At 44.0% G+C, this 21,450-nt stretch overlaps 1 protein-coding gene across 1 annotated transcript in view; it reads left to right on the forward strand.

The window, feature by feature from the left end:
* Positions 1–3,157, forward strand: part of tmem132e (transmembrane protein 132E) — a gene marked incomplete at its 3' end in the record, with an annotated part of 90,549 nt that extends 87,392 nt beyond the window's left edge. Inside the window, exon 9 of the mRNA XM_079738917.1 lies at positions 2,015–3,157. Coding sequence (XP_079595043.1) covers positions 2,015–3,157 — 1,143 coding nt within the window. The remainder of the gene's footprint in view (positions 1–2,014) is intronic.
* Positions 3,158–21,450: the final 18,293 nt, after the last annotated feature.

Raw genomic sequence — 21,450 nt, forward strand, 5'->3', positions numbered from 1 at the left:
AGTTTATTAATAAATTCAGGTGCATCACACACACACACACACACACACACACACACACAGCCTTGTTTCAGCCTCAAATTATGAAAGAAGTTGCGCCCCCCGCAGTTCCCCATTTTAAGTAGTTGTCTCATATACCATCCCTAACAAATATCCCTCTCCATCCCTTGATGGGTTTCTTTAAAAATAATTGTAGCGGCCGCTTTGTATAGGCTACAGGCTATAATGCTGGAGTATGCCATCATTGATGTTTAATTTAATGTGGATGGAATCAAAGTGCTCCTTCATCCCGACTTGACTAGAGGAAGAAGCCTTTCCCTCGTTTGGCCTCGGCCCCCAAAATAACTGGCCCCACAGCCTAGCAGACAAGAGGAAAGGCTTTTGTACTGTATCACTTTCTTTCTGGTCTTTTCGTTGTTAGTTGCCGGGGGGGGGGGGGTTGTTGACTTCTCCCGCAGTAGGGGATGTGGGCCCTCGGAGACAGCATTAGGAAGAGCATTCCCAAAAGAATGCGACTTCAGAGAGAAAGTTCCTTTTAAGGGGCAGAAGAAAAGACTACAGACATGGATGTATGTGCCACTGGATGCCTTGATGATGCAGACATGGCTTCATCATTCCATACTCTGTCTGCTGAACATCGTTAGGAAGGGCTTTCGGCTTTGTGCCGGCGTTTGTTTTTAGTCAGTCGGCCAGTATCAAGTCGGAAGCAGTGCGTCGACTCGGTTCAACACTGTCGATGGTGGTGCCTGTTAACGTTACCATGTGATTCACTTTTTAATACAGCTTATAACGACACAATCAAGTTACAGATTGGTGTCATAGGTTTAAATAAATTGTGCATCTGTAGACTGATGGTGCCAAAGCATTAATGCAGAAAAGCACTTTGATGCTTTGAAAAGGTTAAAGGTATTAGAAGCCAGGCGTGTGGATATGGTGTCAGATTGGGAGCTGGGGGCTTTCCGTCTAGGAACTCCCGACTTGAGGGGGCGTTTTGTTTTTACGAATGTCCAAGTCCGAAAGGCCCAGTTCCAACATATACTTGAATTCAGTGTTAGTCCTGTTTTACCCTCTTTGTGCCTGTGTCAAAGCAGGGGTGGGCACACATCTGTAGCTAATCACTTTAATCATGGGTCCGGTCAGAGTCTGCCCGTCTACAGGTACGAGGTCTCTAGCACTCGTGAGTCTGTACTCGTGTTCTGGTGCCCTGTCATGAATCAGGCCTGTAATCACTGGCCTGTGGGCTTGGACCCTTACAAATGGCAACACTACTACCACACACAAGAAAGAGAGCGAAAAAGAGACAAAGAATGGCTATTTTCCACTATTTGAGACAGGCTAGCCTAGAGTGACTTGAAGAAAGAACAGAGGAGGGAACAGAGAAGGCCGTGTGTTTGTTATAGTAAGTTGTGTTTAAAATACGTCGATGAGTATGGTGGTCTCTGTAGGGAGTGGTGTGTCTGGCTTATACCGTACAGCAATGTGTTGGGAGGCTGCGTGTCTGGTGGACTTCTGGGTGTTTGTTGTGGTCATTCCCTGCCCCCCCCCGGTCTTTCCAGTGGTGAGTCTAATTGTTTATTTGGCCGGTATGGGCAGGTGGGCCAAGGGGGGGACGTGTGGGATGCTCAATGTATGCGCGTTTAGTCTTGTGTTTTAGAGTACTTTAGATGTTGAGAGACGTTTGGGAGATTTAGGGATTAGAGCAAGGCCACAGCTTCAAAGGCCCAATTGGGCACAGATATTCAAATCCCATGCAGGGCCCCTGATGAGAGCGGAAGCCAATTTGTTTGAACGAAGAAAAAATAAAACCAGGAGAAAAGCGAGAGAAACACAACGAGAATCCCATTCATCATCTGTCGGACCTGGGCCCCCGCTGTGCCGTGTTCCTTTATTTATTTAGCTGAATAAGAAAGAAAAAAGGTTGTGTTGAGCGTTTGCAAGAGAAAACATCAAAACCGCTGCTCCGGGCTCGTATCCAACCGGGTGTTGTTTGTGCTTTCCTTTTCTCCCTCCTCCGCAGGAAGCCAGTCTGTCCGTCTGGATGTACTTCAGCGACGGCACGGCCGCGCCCCTCACCTACTTCGACCCTAAGGACTACAACCTGAACGCCTCCAGCCTGGACGAGCGGCTGGTGTCGGTGCTGCAGGAGCCGCCCCCGCGCTGGCCGGCGGTGGTGGCGGAGGGCGAGGGCGCCGGGGAGGCCCTGCGGGTGGAGATGACCATCTGCGAGGCCTGCCAGAAGACCAAGCGCAAGAGCGTCATCTCCTCCGCCGCCGTCTCTGTCAAGGTGCGCTTCGGCCCCGAGGAGGACTCTGAGGAAGAGGACGAGGGCGGCGACGCCGGCACGGCCTCCTCCGTCACCCGCCGGCCCCCCGTCGTCGTGGAGACCCACGTGGGCGGGAGAGGGTACGACGCCTCCAACGAGCAGCCGGCCAGCGTGCCCATCGACTACACCAACTTCCCCACCCTGGTGGGGCACCGGGAGCGGCCCACGGAGGGCGGGGCGCCCGGGGTGGTGGTGGAGGAGGAGGAGGAGGAGGAGGAAGAAGAGGACGAGGAGGACGACGACGGCTTCCTCCACCCGTCGCGCAACATGACGGACCTGGAGATCGGCATGTACGCCCTGCTGGGGGTGTTCTGCCTGGCCATCCTGGTGTTCCTCATCAACTGCATCGTGTTCGTGCTCAAGTACCGCCACAAGCGCATCCCGCCCGAGGGCCAGGCCAACGTGGACCACTCCCACCACTGGGTGTTCCTGGGCAACGGGCAGCCCCTGCGCACCCAGGGGGGCGAGCTGTCGCCCCAGCTGGCCGAGAGCCCCGGCAACCCCCTGGAGGGGGGCGGGGTGCCCACCTGTTGCCACGGGGACCACCACAGCAGCGGCAGCTCGCAGACCAGCGTGCAGAGCCAGGTGCACGGCCGGGGGGACGGCAGCTCCGGGGGCTCGTCCAAGGCGGAGGCGGGCGAGGAGGGGGGGTCGCCCACCTCCAAGAGGAAGCGGGTCAAGTTCACCACGTTCAGCACACTGCCCACCGAGGAGCTGCCCTACAACTCCATCCCCATCGCGGACGAGGAGGACATCCAGTGGGTGTGCCAGGACATGGGCTTCCAGGACCCGGCCGAACTGCACGACTACATGCGTAGAATAAAGGAGATTGCGTGAGGGCGGCGCCAGGTCAAACGGGGGGAAGGGCTGGAGCGGAGTCTTATCCAGGGGGGTGGGGCGGGCGGGGAAGGAAGTACTTGTCTTGGTAAGGACTTGATACGGTTTCACAAGCGGCCCCATGCTTTGTTTAGTTTTTTCTGTTCTGTTTGTTTCTGCAGGGTTTGTGTTGCACAGTGCTGGTGTCCCATACACACTCACTTTTTTTCAAGATGGAAAAAACATGTAGTTCAAGGAAAGCCAAAGACCACTCCAGAGGATGCATCAACAAATAAAATACGGCTTTTCAGGAGATGATTCATTTCATGTAGCAAGGATGTGACACATTGTGTTTCAAAGCTACCCATTGAAATTCAATATTGGCATGGATAGCACTGGCTTCAGCGCCGATTTGACAAGAGAGGCTGAACTCTTACTTTGAAGGAGGATGGGGAGCTTGATACACACAGGAGAGTTTAAGAGTGCTCAACTTACAGTTCAAGATCTTGTTCCTAAACTACTGTATCAGAACTCTTAGACCAAAAGACGAAGAGGCCTTTGATGAACACGTACCTGTAAAGGACTCAGAAAGATGCATTACTGTTACAGTCGTATATTTTTTTGGTCAATCTTGCCGTATTGAGGAAAGATATTTCCTGTCACGGCAAAACCTATTTCCTCCATCAATGTTCTGGCTGGAACAAATTCTGTGATTTGTATTGGAGTTCGTTCACCCCCTCCCCTTTGAGTTGTCAATATTTCCACGAGTAGTCAAGTGCAGTGCCCTTCAGTCATTCCCATCCTCACCCCAGCTGATGCCTTATACAATAGGTCACAGTTCACCCTCCTTTTGTGGAGGTACGCTCCCTGTCGGGTCATTCCTACTCACTATTATCATTATTATTATTATTATTATTATTATTATTATTATTATTATTATTATTATTATTATTATAAACGGTGTAGTAGCGACCTTGTAACATACTACTGCTGACGCTACATCATATGGGAAACGAGGAAAAAGTTTGTACGACGTGACCGTCTCCGACATTCTCTGCATGTAAGGAGATCGGGAGGCACAATCAAGAATCTACGCTTTATCTTTTTGTTATTTCCAAATTTGTAAATGTCGGGATTGTAACTATGTAATCCTTCTTACGCATTACTGAGGTGAAACATGTTATCATGAGTCACGTGCATGCCGTGTTAGGCCTACATAAACAAATTCATGCATACGTACGTACATCATGTATTCATTCATATATACATGCATTCATACATTCATATATACATTCATTAATGGATGCATGCATACATACATACATACATACATACATGCATTCATACATACAATCATACATACATACAAACATGCATGCATTCATACATTCATACATGCATGCATACATTCATACATACATACATGCATTTTTCCACGTATGTGTATATACCATACCAGGCAGCAGTCTTCAGAAGAAAGGACCGTCTGCAACATCTCAAATCCCCATCTTGACGCCCGCCTGCTATGTTGTTCTAGGAGTGATTCTGCTTTCATTTCGACATCCAATTATCGCTGAGCCTCAGCCTCAGACAGCTGGCTGAAAGAAATAAACATTACAAACGACCATAACAAGCCAAAAGAAAATATGTTGTATGAATGGGATTTGGATATATTCATTATAAAAGATTCAAGCAATCATCCGCCCAAGGAAGAAATGTTGTTTTCCCCCAGCCATACATCATTCCCTTCTCTTTACTTCTCTGAAGGTATGTATGAAATGGCCCAATTGGCTTTTGGAAAATTTGAGGGAACCCAGTGTGTAAGGTCAACAACGTACGATTAGATGTCTCTGAGAGTCAGCCAGTATTACCAGCTCTCATTGCTGGAGACAGCTCATCTCTGTCTGAGGCCGCGCCGGCCATGATGAAACTTTTACTTTGACAGGAAAGCTATTGAGTTGTCTATGCTTCACAAATGGTAGACCGAAGGCTTACAAACACTTCAGTGTTGGTGGATATTGTTTTTTGTGTAGGTTTATGTTGAAGAACGTGTGTGTGTGTGTGTGTGTGTGTGTGTGTGTGTGTGTTAAGCCCTTTCCAACACTATCGTAAAGGTCATTTTCAATGACGACGAGAAGTGTCCGAAAAGTGTAGTACATATGGTGGCTTGAATTGGCCGATAGAGCAGCCACTTTTTGTAGCGGTTTAATTGCAGTTGACCTCCGTTAGTGTAGTGTTAACTCCCTGCTAAACAGCCAGAAATTACCCTCACTTTGTCGACGACAATGTGTTTATTTTAAGATTAAGAAAACTAACTGCTGCACTGCATCTAAGGGCTTGGAACATGTTTTGTATTGTCGTTGTGTTTCTGATGGACGTGTGGAATTGATTCCATGTGCTTTCATTTTTTTAAGATAACAAGCTATCACGCTAGATAGCTAGATAGTGTTTTAAGACCTAATCCACAACGGGAGCGTCTACTAGTGAGATCATTATACCATTCTTTAAACGCTTCCGTTTACTTTAATAACTGTTGGGGGTTTTGCTAAGATGATATTTGTTTCGATTTCTTCTAAGAAATTCTTCATTCTCTTATCCTGACAAATAGTAATATTTAACACCTAAAAAGGGGATTACACTAATTGAAAACATTTATGTTGGTTTGCAATTACCTTTTTTGTGCATATGCTTAAGAAGGCTTTTATTTTGAAGCTATGGTGGTATCTGAATGTTGAAATAAGATTTATTTTACAATACAAGGCAAGCGCTACCTACCAGCCGCCTGTGTGTGTATATACCTTGCCTGGCTCATAGGAAGGATCTGAGGTGTTAATCTTTACCATTACTGCATGCTCTATTTACCTTCCACGTGATTGATACCCAACTATGACCTAATCCGTGTGTTGTGTATAGTATGCAAACATTCTGTGTCAACATCAACATCCCAATCCAGGCGTTGTTTTTCTTTGGACGGCCCGAGCTCCACCCCTTCCATACATCCCCACCCCCTCTCCACCTCCATTACCACCACCACCATCATCACCACAGATGCGAAATTAGTATTCACCCACACAGGCCCCACTTCCTTCAGACCACCGCTATTTAGGTTTTTTTTTTAAAAGGCCAACATTTCCGGCTGCAGTAGCATCTCAGGATGAATGTAGGTTTCTCAGCAGAACCTGAGCGATGTTTACCCTGCTTACTCACTGCTCCACATCCGGTTTTGGTTTCTAATAGCAGCTTCTGCTCCTTTCTAAAAATGGCAGATGTTATCGTCCGGTCCTCGTCGCATCAGTCGGCGCATTCAGATCACCGTCGCTAGGATAAATCGCTCATGTTGTGGGGTTTTTTTTATTATCTTTTCGATCGGTTCCTCATTCCCTCTTGTATATATGTATATGCATTTTATTTTTTTGTAACGCCACCGTTGTGGGAGTGCGCATAAAAATAACTTAGGTATTTTCTTCAAGCTGCTACTAGAGACTATGTATTATTGCAACATGTGAGTGAACACCGTAAAATGTACCACCACCACCGGACCCACACCCTACCCTGGCCCACCCACCCACTTTACCCCACCCAAGGTCCTCGCAGGTGGAGAAGATGCACAGCTCACGCGTCCCGGCTCCTACGAACCTCCACCCCCAACACCACCACACAGACGATATGTCCCTGTACAGAGCACTGTTACATTTCCTGTATTCTCTTTAAAAAATGCAAACAAACCCTTGTATTTCTCCTATAATATGTACAATACAAAAGTGAAATACACAAACTGTGTGGTCTTTTTTTTCCTGCGCTATCCTCTTGTTACATTGACTCGATTCTAACCCTAACGGGGTAAACTTGCCATCTGTGTTTTGCTTTGTCCTATGTTTGAGAGCTCATGTGTTGGCTTGTCTCTGTCTGGATTGCAAGTTTAGAACTCAATTCGGATTGATTGCTCAGATCCAAGTTTTTTGTTGGCTGTTTGAACTGGTCACAATCCAAACTGACTTGCGCACGTAAAATAACAATAACAAAGACATCCCACGCTGCACACTATCGCAAGGAAACACGGAGGCCACTGAAGTCTGGATTCAGGATCTGGGACACTTTTACTGGCAGTGAGAACGAGGCCAAAACTGAAAAGTATTAAATGGTTTAAAGACAGGCCATATACCCAAATAAATACTATGCCCTGCGGTCAAATATATAAATTTTTGTCTCTTTTCAACATTTGATGGGAGAGAGCAATAAAAGGGCAAATCAAATATCCTGCAGTCATGAACCTACAGAACTCTCATGTTAACACCAATTCCTCCACAAAGAAATTATAAAGTTGTGGGCTGCAGAACTTTCAACTTTTATGATGCAAAGTATTTTTTTCCTCTTTATATTAAATCCAATTTTCCTTGAAGGACATTAGTAGTGTCAGGCGAAGTTACCCATGTGTTGCATAATGTTTTGGCCCATCTGTGACGCCGAAGACGGATCGAACCATAAAATCCACGGACAACCCATAGAAGTCTCCCCGCTGAACTTGGTTATTCCAAAAATGATATTCTGACATAACAATTTGTATACATATACTATAAGCATACAGGGAATTCAACCAGGAAAATCTGCATAGAAGAGTAATGGATTTAAATGGAACGTCACCGTTGGAACGCGTGGAATAACAAGATTTATAGTCGTGAAAGAGGCGTCGCTAGAAAGGCTCCTGGTGTGTGTGTGTGTGTGTGTGTGTGTGTGTGTGTGTGTGTGCGCGTGTGTTTGCGTGCGCGTGGCACCGCCTCTTTCAAACACTGTTTGAAAATAGCTCCACCATAAACACATTTCAGGGTACTTACGCTTGACAGAACTGTTTTGCCTGTGTCTCTCCATTCACCAACTTACAGCCTACGTCTTCCTATGAAAAAGGATTTGCTATTGAGTCTTTTGCTATCTGCTTTTATCCGTAGGGACAGTGGCTTGTAGATACACTTCGTTAGCTGGTAAGGTGATAGGCATGTTGCTCAGGAAGCTTTTGGGTTCAACCCAAGAACCTTTAGCCTCGAATCTTAGCCGCTACAACACTCTTATGCCACCTCTCTCCAATATTGCAGAGCTTCGTTACACTAGATCCTCTTGAAAGAAAAGACTGAGCCTAACCTGCATTTTAAAGTGGCACAAGAAGCTCTTTGTGGCCCACAGAACATCTTAAAACCTAACCCCACGGGTGACACAGGCACTCTGGAGAGATCCGTGCTTTGTGCCGAACGCAACCAACCGTCCACAGAATTCCCTCTTCCTCTTGTGGATTCTTCACAATACATCCCACTGGGATCTGATCATAATGTCGGTTTTTCCTGCCAGTGTTGTAGGAGCCATGGCTATTTACAGAATGCACTTTTCTTTTATGAAAAACTACAGTCGATTCAAAGTGAGGGAGCAGGTGGCTGCGCCCGCGGCTACCGTATGACACAAAGAAGTGCAAATGGCAGGTGTTTGTTTGTGCCAATCGGAGACAAGGTCTGCAATAACCTGTGGTTCTGATTGAGATCGGGTTTTACTACTGGATCGCCCAGTCAACTGTTCTTCTTCATCCCTCTCCACAGCAGCCCAACTAATGACTTGAGAGTTTGGAGGAGAAGCCATGAGATACATTGCTCATGACAGCTGGCCTTAAGCATATGTGAAGCAAGCAGAGGAGTGGGTCTTTCTTCCTACTCCCTTAGCACTCACACTCTCCCTTGGAGAGACACAAGGGTATAAATTATACTCAAGTTCAATTTGCATAGAATACTGTACATACCTACACAGCAGGATGTGAAGCATGGCGGTTAACCAGTTCACATTTGTACAATGTTTTATATAAAGTACGTTCAGCGGTTTGAAACCCTGGCGCCACTTCTGAAGCAGAAAAAGGTTACGCTGTTAAGAAACCTAAACAAGTGCATGACATGCTGCTCTGCAAAGCTGTATCTCTTCTATATGCGCCAGGGTTCACTCCCACAGGCCCCTTCCGCATCACACACAAACACACAGGCCTACAGCGATATCTTTTATTTATCGTCTTTTCAACGTACTCTCTCTCCTGCAATGTGAAGTGAAGCAAATTCAGCACTCAATTGCTTTTATATTTTTGATTTTCATGATCTCTGAACACCTCGGAGGAGAAACAGTGAGCCGGTAACTCATCTGCATAATAACCACCCTCCGAAGAAGTCGCTGCGAGCCCCAGACTGCCAGCAGAGATCTAAACTACGAGATGTAAAAGACGGCTTCATCCTCCTCTGCCATGCGCTGGCATGGTTGACATCTGCCAACGCCGTGGCAGAGAGTTGGAGACGATGCGCACATCAAGGGGCCAATGCTCCCATCTGCAGAGACTTTATTGGCTTAGTTCAGCGAAGTGTCTCACAAGGACCTTAACACGAGAAGAGGAAGATTGGAAGATTGGGAACCTAGCCAAGAGGACCATGGCTGCCTCCAAGACTCTGACTACAGCTGAGGCGGACCAGGATGCATTTCACCTCCAAGATCAGGGCGATGGTTTAATAGTGCCGGCTGGGACTCCCACAATCCATGAACCAAATTTGATTTCCTGAAGATGAAATGCCTGTTTTTACACAGTAGTCAAATACTAGCAGAATATTGGTTTTCGCCATAACAACCCATGGTTAGCAGATTCCCCAGCATGAACTAAATGAATGGCACCTCGATGGACATTATTGTGATCTAATTAAATTGGATTGAGTTTAATTTATTGTCTTATTGTGGATTGGGGTATTGCATAGTTTTGTGAAGAAGCTCAGGAAGGCAGGGAGTAATCAATGCCACAGAAAATCAGGTGATGAATGAAAGCACAGATGGAGATTTGATTTTAAGGGAAGATGGAGGAAGGGGCAACATGACGAGATAGAGACGGATGGCACTTATTTCTCCTCACCGGATAAAAGCTATTAAGACATATTATCCAGTTAGCCATTGTAACGGCAGAATTTCCAGATTTTAAATGTCAGGAGAATAAAAATGTTATTGTCGATTTATGCATTGCTCTGTGAGTGACGGAACATTTTCTGCGGCAATTAGAACAGAGAAATCTTCTGTGCTACTTGCCTGGCCAAATTCCGGATGCCAGTTGGAAGTCCATTAGTCATTACCAAGCGAAAGTAGTCTCCCTAGGACTGAGGGAGAGATTAAAAGAGAAACGTAAATCGAACCCAAAAAAACCAATAGGAGTCTACTGCTTGATAGCCATTTTGCTCAAGCTTTGTTTGCCAAAAACAGCAATATAGTGAAACAACTTACTTACTAATGTGATATGACTGAGGTATTGACCTCAAAGTCAACACAGTGGTTTTTATGGAAAAAGACAATGAGGAGCAGAGCAGTCGATTACCCACCAACTGCATCAGTAGGGCAGTGCCTCCTTATTGGAGCTGTCCAGGTGAGAGATGGTCTTATGTATCCTCTGAACAGGATAATAATCCTGGCGGGGGCAGTGTCCTCTCTGGACTCTTAAGGAAGTGTCTACGATGGAAGGTTTTGGTGACTCATCTAAAAACGAAAAACTGCCTTGGGGAGTGAGGAAGATCTAACCCTATGCCAATGGCTTTTAAAGCAGAAAAGAAGAAGATGGATGGATACATAAATGGGTGGATGGATGAATGGACAGCAGGCTTCTGTTCTTTTCAGTGTTTCTCTTCGTCCTTTGTCCGCTTTCTTTGTCTACCTCTATTTTACTGAACAAGATAAATGCAGTATCTGCACTAAAAATAATTTGTTATCCAAGACGTTTTTATGATAAAGTTTTTTTCCATGATAATTAAATGAGTTTTTTCTTGCTCTTTGGGGGGTTCATGGGTTATGGGGGTCATAAAATATGGCCAGTGAAGCCCTTTGAGACTGAAGGGCTCCGCAAATAAAATTGACTTTAAAATGTGATGGGTGACTCACACAAACACACACAAAATTAAATGTGATGGTAGAACCACACAAACACACACACACAAGCGCTTGGCAAAATGCAAAGTCACTCAACTAACCCTATTAGCATTAGCAGAACAGCGTTTGTGTGTGTCTCACTGTGTCTGTCAGGACCTGCAGGGAAGGGCGGGGGGGGGGGGGGGGGTCAGCAATCAGGTAAGGGTCTGTTTGCAGCGGACCATGGGAGACGCTGCCACTCACCTCTGCAGGGTAAAAGACAAACCAATAAGAGGCCGCACAATGCCCCACACATGACCATGACACGGATGTATTTTTGTGTTCAAGAGCAAAATGATCTGACAAACGCGGGTATCTCCGGATGCAGCCTGGGTTTAAAATACGCCAGGTAAGCTGCTCCGCACAGAATGAAATCATTCAATAAGCCGACGCTAAAAATCTCCTCCACTATGATGCGTTCCTCCCATTTCTCCTTTGCCTCCCCGGCGGTCTCCGAGACAATGCAGGAAACCACCTCCTATGTTCTCTTTGATGTGCCTCCATTTACCCTAACCTGCCGCCTTTACCATCAATTGAAAAGGCCTTCTGAAAGAGATTACTTTATGACTAAATAAAGCCCTGGCTCTAAGAATGTTCTCTACACCTGCCTTTGAATCTGCCCATCTACCTGTCTTCATGTGTCTGTCCGTCTGTCTGTCTGTCCGCCTTCCCTCTTTATCCTCCCGTCTGTCTCTTATCGGTGACTGCCAATTCCTCTGGCTGTATATTTATGTGTGTGTGTCTACCTGTATTCTATCTGATTTCCTGTGTTGTCATTCTGCCTGTATATCCTGTCTGTCTGTTCATCCTATCCGTCGGTTTGTCTGTCTGTATGTGTTGCTCTCGCTGCCCATGTCCTGTCTGTCTCTGTCGCTCCATCTGTCCGCCAATTTATCTGTCTCCATTTGTCGTTATTTCTGTCTATCTGCCTATCATGTGTCTGTCTGCCTGTTTCGTGTGCATCCCTGTTTATCTGTCTGCCTGTTTATCCGTCCGCCTGTCTGCCTGTACGATGCAGAAACGTCAACAGAGCTGCGTGTGTTAGCAGCTCGTGGTGAGGCTGTCAATGAGATCCACATAATTTTGCGTTAACACCTTAACCTAAATAGGATGCATAGCAGATGGAAGATTGATAGGCTACTGACAAATCTTCAAAGCCCTCAGCTGTTTGAGAGTGAGCTGTATACCACCACATGGAAAAAAAAAATTGAAATATGTTAGAATGTGGGATGTTGCTCATCATAACACCCTAGATTGCGATATGGCACCCAGACTGCTATCTTCACCACCAGCAAATGGAAGAAACAAATTATCGAAGGGGGGGCAGTATAGATTTTTTTTTTTTTACAGGAACCACACGCACATGTTCTCCAGCATGGCAAGTTGTCCGCTTGGCCATGCCTCTATTGCCTTAATGGTCGGTGATTCTGCTTGCCACTCCACTGGCTAAAGTTTCAGAGGTAATGACAGGGGTCATCGATGCAGCACTACAGTCTCCCTGTCTTCCGAGAGGGGAGTTCTCCGTTTAGACTGTCCTCACTGCACGACGCCTTTCAGATCGACACATGCGGTCAACTGGGTCTGAGTCGCTTATCAGTAACCGATCCACTTCAACACACAATGTGGTCCACCCCAAGAACATGCTGTCGGGGAAATGGCAGATCCACCCTTCATCTCTGGAGAGGACGAGTTGTTTATCGAATAAGTCCTCATTATGTCTCGTAGTTTGGCTCCCTAACTCTAAGCTGTCGTTTCTAGTATTCTGTGACACGGTATTATATTGGTATTAATGGGTTTCCAATGCTGCGCACACACACACTGCTAGCCAAGGATGAACAACTAATGTCTCATGGCAGACAAGATCAAATCTGGGCAAATAGGGTTTCGGTTTTCTTTGGCTTCTGATTTATTTAACCAATCATCTTGCTGGGGGCAGGGATCTATGGCCGCATGTAACACGGAATGGGTCTCTACTGGATAATACCTGCCCGGCAGAACCATAACAAACATCATATGGCCGACCATTAATCTTGGGTCCTGAAGAAGACTGATAACTAAAACGATAGCATCCTCTTCCCATTGTTGGTATCCCTCCTTGGCCAGTATTGGTAAAATAAAATGAAGAATAAAACGTCCTGTGTAGTAGACATCATCTTCTGAAGAATATATCCATAACCAAACAGGAAACACAGCGTAACCCCGCCCCTCACATTTTCTGTTTTCTGTCTCTGGCGCTCTTACGTCTCCCGCTGGAAGTTTGGCTTTAGCGTTGTCAAACTTCTTGGCTAGAGCTGAAGTGCAACTCATTCTTTTCCAATAACATCACCCAGGTTATTGACCTGTCTGCATCCAATTCCCTCGCTGTTAACGCGATGCTCGGCTTCTCGATTGCTGGGTAGGTGACCTACCTCAAATTGGATTTTCTCTAGTATTCAGAATGCCGATTTTAGCATTTTCAACTTCGGCATTATTCTGCTTTCAGCCAATATGAGAGTTACCGTAATTACCATCTTCTGACATATAAATACCGTTTATGCCAACACACAACCTGTTGATTACACCTAGGAATTTGAAAAAAAGCGCTGTTTATATCCAACTGTTTTTGTTTACACACTATTCAAAGATGCCCCTGGAAGAAAAAAAGCAGCAGCTTATATCTGTTCTTTTGAACAAGATGGTCTCAAAAGCACTGATATAAACTCATAAGCTGCAAAGATCTCCCTCCCTCTGGGAGGGAGGGAGATCTGTAATTCTCTGGGCTAGCAAGTCAGAGAAAGGGGAGGTGGCATCTTCCCTTATGACGACAGGGAGAAAATTACAAAACGGCGCGTCTGAGCTTCGCTTTTTTAAAGGTGGAGCAGAATGCCTAGTGCTCGTTTTTACACCCAACGAAATTTGTAGCTACTGGGGGAGCATATGTAGGCTAGGGGAACTCATATTAATGTTAGAAAACCTGAAATTTTCATGCCTTGGGATCTTTAATGACCCCTTTTATTTGTACAGATCGCAGAAATATTACAGGTGTGAAATTTTGAACTTGATTAAATGGAACACACACTTAATGAATGCTAATGAGCTACACCTGTGTCTTCCCCCAAGGCCCTTCTGTTAATTACAGCAGTAGAAATATTGGAATAACAAGAACATTCTGTGCTGGTTTTGTCTTATAAACTACACAACAACAATAGAGAGAGAGAGAGAGAGAGAGAGAGAGAGAGAGAGAGAGAGAGAGAGAGAGAGAGAGAGAGAGAGAGAGAGAGAGAGAGACTGGACCTCCTCTTCACATTGTATTATCAGTGGGATGCTTCTCTTACGACTGTGTCTTCCACCCCCATTATCTTGAATGAAAAGCCATCCAGCCTTCTTCCGTACCCTTTATCCTAATTGGAAACCATCTCCTGCCTTCACCCTTTCAAAGTTCAGTTTTCCTCTTCTTTTTTTCTCTCCATTTAGTTGGTAAGTATATATATATATATATATATATATATATATATATTTATATATATATATATAATGTACGTATACGTTGACAAGAAGTAATTTGACGCTGTTACCTATTTAACTGCTTCACTTCCATCCAATACTATCTACATCCTCTGCTGAAGTACCCTGTATTTAAGGGGAATGAGGAGATTTTATTTCACTGAAGTTGCTTTTGAACAAATTGAGATCCAAATTTTTCACTTACTTGTTTGACGAGTAATACATGATTACATGTCAAACATATAGCATACAGTGTAACTGATAACAGACCCAAAATAAACACATTAATGCCTTATTTACCCTGACAGAATCCCTATGGAATAAGTAAACGCAGGGCAACACAATTCGGTTTAAATGTGGTATCCACTGTGTAAAATCCATTTCATGTGTCTGGATTTAGGCCCCTTCGTCTCTTCCCCCTCTGGCTTTGCAGTGCCGTTTCTTTTGAGCTGTATAGAATGGGCCCGGTGTAACAACAGACATGCACTCCACCGTGCTCCTTCTTTGAAACAAGGAGGTACTTAAAGGCAAAAAAAGAAATGTCTGGAGTCAGCTTTGGGAATACCGAGATTAGTGCGCAAATGTCGATTTCCTGAATTGTAATCTCCACTTGAAGATATTTATATGTGTGTGTGTGTGTGTATGTGTGTGTGTGTGTGTGTGTGTGTGTGTGTGTGTGTGTGTGCCTGTATGTGTAGCCATGTCTGTGTCCTAGTTTTCTCACCGATTGTCTGCTGTTGAGGTGTCGGCTAATTTAAGATATTAATCCCCAACAGTGATAGAAATAGATGTACCAATTACAAAATAGCTTTCAGACTAATATCTCTTAAATACTCTATCCAAGGTATAAAAATATGATCAAATGACTAATAGCACATAAGGAACATGACATTGTCTTGATGGAAGAAACGTGAGATATTTCAGTCAAGGTCTGTGGTGTGAAAGTCATATGATTAGGTTGTGGCATTTATTGGCAAAATATTAGTGTCGTGGAGGTGTTAGAGGAGGAGGAGCAATATTAAATGTTATATCTAATAAATGTGTCCTATGCATGATAAGTAGGGCAGGAATATTTGACCAGGGGTACAAACAGTTGACTCACTTGGTTATCCTACAGCCTTTCAATGCTCAATGTGAGCTATTGCATAACGTGCACTGCATGAGATTTTATATTCTAGTGGGACGCTACTCAGTGAACTACCAAATAAGTTATAGCCATAGCTCCATTCAACACAACGCATATTTAAACAAGCATTAAACATGGTTTTGCACCCTGGCAGAGTATGGAAGAAGACTCCTGAACAATGTACTAATGTTGAACTGATATAAGGAGCAGCGAATAAACCCAGTTTATATTTATCCCTGAACGTCATCATGTTTGACCGTTGCTGCTGATAGTAGCACCGTTCAAAGAGGATATCAAGTCTAGTAGCCCAAGGATGACTGCACAAGGGGGAACGATGGGGTGTGAATATTATAAACCATAAATGTCTTATTGGAAGCATAGGATCTAGTGTCGGTGATCAGCACAAGTTGCCCCGAGGAGAGCTTACAGCAGTCAATTAAAATCGCATGATCTAGCGCGCCGAACACTGCCCCGAGCTCTCCACTCCTTCGCTTTATTACAGCATGTGTGCTGCTGATCAAAGATCATTTCCAGCTGAACTGGCTAATACGGGGTCAAGGCTTTTCAATCGGGTGTTTGCAGATTTCTTTAAGCTCTGTATACCTAGGGGTATACAGACCCCCTAGGTATTGATTGGAATAAAGCCATGAAATTATATTAAGACTAGGATAGCAACAAGCTGACCATCTTCATTCCCTATGCCCATATGGTTCAACTTGTTGTTGTGAGTGATAAGAGTACAGGGGGAATTACCAGCACTGGTTTAGAAGAGGACTGAATATGGCCTTGCTGCGCTGCCGCAGTTACAAAGAAGGATATAATACAATATAAATATATAGGAGTTATGCAATATGTTCAGCTAATAAATTCCAGATTTCATATGAAAGTGAAAGTTTAACCTCTAGCTTGAAAAAGCTAGAGGTTAAACAAGATGTTTTCATGTCTCGCCGACGTGTAGACCTACTTGGGCGCACTCATCTCGCTGCGTGAATAGTGTTCACAGTGTGTTCATCCAGAACACCTGACTTTAATTAGGGTTCTTAATTACTGTTCAGATGCTTTAGTCGTGTTGATTTCACAATCAAAAGACTACTTTGAGTTTCATGGTAAAATAAGAAGAATATTGTCATAACTTTGAGTTTGTCTTTGTCATTAATGGAAATTTCTTCTTTGGTTTTGTCTGCCATCATTAAAATGAATTGTTATTGATGAAAGGCTTTTCTCAGGATAAAATAAAGTAAATGCATAAAAAGAATGATGAGTCAATATTTTGGTTTTATTAATGATATTGTCTTCAGTGTAGATTCTAGGAAAGAGTCCATTCCAGCAAAAATATGCTAGGTTTGATTAAACTATTACTTGTTTGTCTGGTATGTTTATTAATTCCAGTTATTTTCTACTTTTTTCTGCCCATATATTCTGTACATTGCTCCACTGCAGACTCGTCTCATGTTTCCTGCTAAGCTGGGCGGCTTTTCTGAGCTTAATGTTGCCCCCGGGTACTTTGAATAGGTGAGTTTGTCATTAATGAAAAGGCCTTCTTTAGTATTGTCTGGCATCATAAAAAGAAAAAGAAAATTGATGAAGACCTTAGGCTTTTCTCAGGATTAAAGCAATTGCATAAATATAATGATTGAGTCAATATTTTGGTTTTATTAAGCATATTGGTTGCAGTGTAGCTGTAATTGATTCAATAAGTTCCAATGCAAGGCTTAATAAAAATAACAATTATTCCCCAGCTTTTAAAAGAAGAACAGACAGACAGACAGACAGAACCTTCTAATGTGGGATGATAAAACAATGATCTGTCTTGGTTAACCTTTTTATATATTCAAACTAGCAGCTGCGCAATTTTAGCAAGAGAACAGCAAGAGAATTACATGCATTATATTCCATAGCTCTTCCTGGAGGATATAAATCTCACCAGCATAAACAGTGTCTGTCCACGGGGGTCTGTTCCCAGGAGGCCATGCCTGATGATCCACCACAAGAGGAAGCTGCCCGGCCAGCGCCTAGCCAGCACTCAGCCAGTACCCAGCAAGCACCCAGCCAGAATGCAGGCAGCACCAAGCTAGCACCCAGCCAGCACCCAGCCAGTACCCAGCAAGCACCCAGCCAGAATGCAGGCAGCACCAAGCTAGCACCCAGCCAGCACCCAGCCAGCAGCCAGCACCCAGCAGCGGAGGCTCAAACTCTAAGGTCCACATGCACCACTAAGCACCTCACCCTATCGCCAAGGGTAAGCCCAGCCGCAAGCAGAGGAGGAGGAGGAGGAGGAGGAGGATGGGGGGGAGGAAGAGAGTGGGGATGGCTTAGATCAGGAGGTAGGAATGGTTGAATGGTTGTTAGTCGCTTTGGATAAAAGCGTCTGCTAAACGCCCTAAATGTAAAGTTAAACACGTTGAGAAGATAAGCCCTCCCCCTGTTATCCTCCATAACTTCCACCATCACCAACACAGCCATCCGTGATAGGGAACACTGGTCACACAGGGCCCCCAAGGCTTTGAGGAGTCACGCCGGCCATCCCACATGATATGTGTTTTGAGGTCAAATCACTCCATGAGGTGTTAAAGCGTTCTCCAAATTTACTGATCTACCAATCACACACACGTCTCGTCTGGATGAGCAAACTCCCATGGTCCCTCGGTTGATCTGTGAGAGATTAAAAAGATTATAAAGTGTTCAACTGTACCGCAGCCTGGCTGGAATCTGCATTGTTCAAATATTGGCCTGGCATAAGCTTCAACCCCTAAAGGCTGAGCATATTCATTCTGAGGCCCTGTCTTATAAGGTATATACTAGACTGGAAGCAACCCGAAAGATAAGTTTACTTTAACAAAATATGTGTACTTAAATATGAAGTGCAGTTAAATATTAATTGCCCTTAATTTGAAGTGTAGGCCCCTTCGTTTTTAAGTACACTTAATGAGAATCGTATCTAACTTAGTAAGTTGACCACACTCATGCTTTCATGACTTTTGGTTTGATTACTATCCTACTTCGTAAATTTTGTATTGATAACTGTTGTTTACCATTCTAGGAAAGTATAATGCTAAAACTACTTTGCATACTACTTCTTTATTTTTCTTGAAGACAGTTCCAGCAAATAAACATGTTGAGAGGAGAAACAGGGTGTTCTCAAAGAAGAGACACACCGAGATGCCTCATTGGCTTGTGGGTCCAAGCCTGACAATGTCCTGTATTTGTAGAAAATGTATATATATATATATATATATATTTTTTTTTATAGACAGGAGTAGCCAAGTAACAGTCAATTCCAGCAGAAAGGTGCTAGGTTTGATTCACCTATTACTTGTTTGACTGGTATGTTTATTGAGTCCAGTTTTCTTCTCCCTATATATTCTGTATATTGCTCCCCTGCAGATTCCTTTCATGTTTCCTGCTAAACTGAGTGGCTTTACTGAGCTTAATGTTCCCCTCAGGAATTTTAGGTGAGTTTGAAGGTATGGTGGCTATAGGCTATATCAACCATGGCAAGTAAAGCCACACACCCCAGTTCGATCCCTCCGCTCAACTACCTCAGCTGGACGTCTGGTACCGCCATCGCTAAGAGCCAGCAAAGGTCGATCAGCGAAGTCACAACTTTTCTCTGTTTTGGGACCTCAGTGGTGGAACGAGCTCACTACCGATGTCAGGATCGCAGAGTCGCTCACCAGCTTCCGCAAAAGACTCAAAACTCACCTGTTCAGAGTTCACCTCGACTCTGCATAGAAACAATGCACAGCCACCATTGAATGTTGTACGTCCTGGCACTTGTACATTGCACTTATTCAAGGTACTTAATTGTGTAGCATCTACAGTAGCTGCTTTCATTGCTTTACACGGGGAATGGGTTAGCCTAGCGATTGTAATACTTGCACTTGGTTCTATGAACATCTTTACTGTACCGACAGCGATATATTGTTTCACTTCTTATGACAAATGTACTTATTGTAACAAATGCACTTATTGTAAGTCGCTTTGGATAAAAGCGTCAGCTAAATGCCCTAAATGTAAATGTAAATGCAAGTTGTTCTTGGTTGTGCTGTTTTGTTTCCACTCATCACATAGCTCTCGCTCTGTCTCTCATGTTTTATGTCCAAGCAATTTTTTAAGCAAAGCTGGAGGCTTTAATGTGCACAGATAAAGTTTCCGAATAGTTTATGTTGGAACATTTGTCGGTTGTAACACCACTCTGGAAGTGCGTTTCAAATCTCCCAGAAAGAGTTAAAGCAGGCTACTTTTCTTGCCCTTACTTCCAATACACTGTGGGTTGTAAGCATTATTTAGTCCTACTACACTTTAGGTTGTAGGTACACATCAAGTCCACCATCAATGTTTTTTTAATTTATTTGTAATTATTATTATTTTTCGGAAGACACTCTAAGAATGTGTGTGTGTGTGTGTGTGTGTGTGTGTGTGTGTGTGTGCACATCTGTGTGTGTGGTAGTAAGCATGCACGTGTGTGTGCGTGTGTCACTTTGGTTTGTTGCAGAAGTGACTACTAAAAAGCCATTTGCTTTGATAACTTTGCATCACTGTCGATTGAGCTATTCGGCCTGATTTCCAAAAAGTGAAAAGTGAATTTCTCCTTTAGAGGATCTAAAAGGAGGAAGCGTGATAGTGGAAGCAAAGATGTTTGGAAGGCTGTGTGCGATGGGATTAGAATGTCAAAAATGACCTATCATCAGTATAAAAAGACTTGAAAAGAAATATATAAATTTTGAATTACAAAGGCTTTCATGATGTTCAAGGCCTCAATGCGTTTCAATTTCAGATTCCAACTTGTACTGCATTATAAAAACTATTACATTCTTTCTTGGGCCAACATTGGTATGAGCAGCATACATAATACTATATACTATCAATGCATGTTTATTGTATTTCATCTCTTTGTCATTTTATTTGGAAAAGTTTTGCCTTATAACAACAGATATTTGTAATGCTGAAGAATAGTCACAATAGCTATTGTATATAGCAATACAATAGCTCTACATTGAATATATATACAGTGGGGCAAAAAAGTATTTAGTCAGCCTCCAATTGTGCAAGTTCTCCCACTTAAAAAGATGAGAGAGGCCTGTAATTTTCACCATAGGTATACCTCAGCTATGAGAGACAAAATGAAAAAAAAAATCTAGAAAATCACATTGTCTGATTTTTAAAGAATTTATTTGCAAATTATGGTGGAAAATAAGTATTTGGTCAATAACAAAAGGTCATCTCAATACTTTGTTACATGCCCTTTGTTGGCAATGACAGAGGTCAAACGTTTTCTGTAAGTCTTTACAAGGTTTTCACACACTGCTGCTGGTATTTTGGCCCATTCCTCCATGCAGATCTCCTCTAGAGCAGTGATGTTTTTGGGCCACACGGACTTTCAACTCCCTCCAAAGATTTTCTATGGGGTTGAGATCTGGAGACTGGCTAGGCCACTCCAGGACCTTGAAATGCTTCTTACGAAGCCACTCCTTCGTTGCCCGGGCGGTGTGTTTGGGTTCATTGTCATGCTGAAAGACCCAGCCACGTTTCATCTTCAGTGCCCTTGCTGATGGAAGGAGGTTTTCACTCAAAATCTCACGATACATGGCCCCATTCATTCTTTCCGTCATACGGATCAGACGTCCTGGTCCCTTGGCAGAAAAACAACCCCAAAGCATGATGTTTCCACCCCCATGCTTCACTGTAGGTATGGTGTTCTTTGGATGCAACTCAGCATTCTTTCTCCTCCAAACACGACGAGTTGAGTTTTTAC

This window comes from Pollachius pollachius, assembly GCF_949987615.1.
Source record: "Pollachius pollachius genome assembly, chromosome: 6".
Taxonomy (NCBI): Eukaryota; Metazoa; Chordata; class Actinopteri; order Gadiformes; family Gadidae; genus Pollachius; species Pollachius pollachius.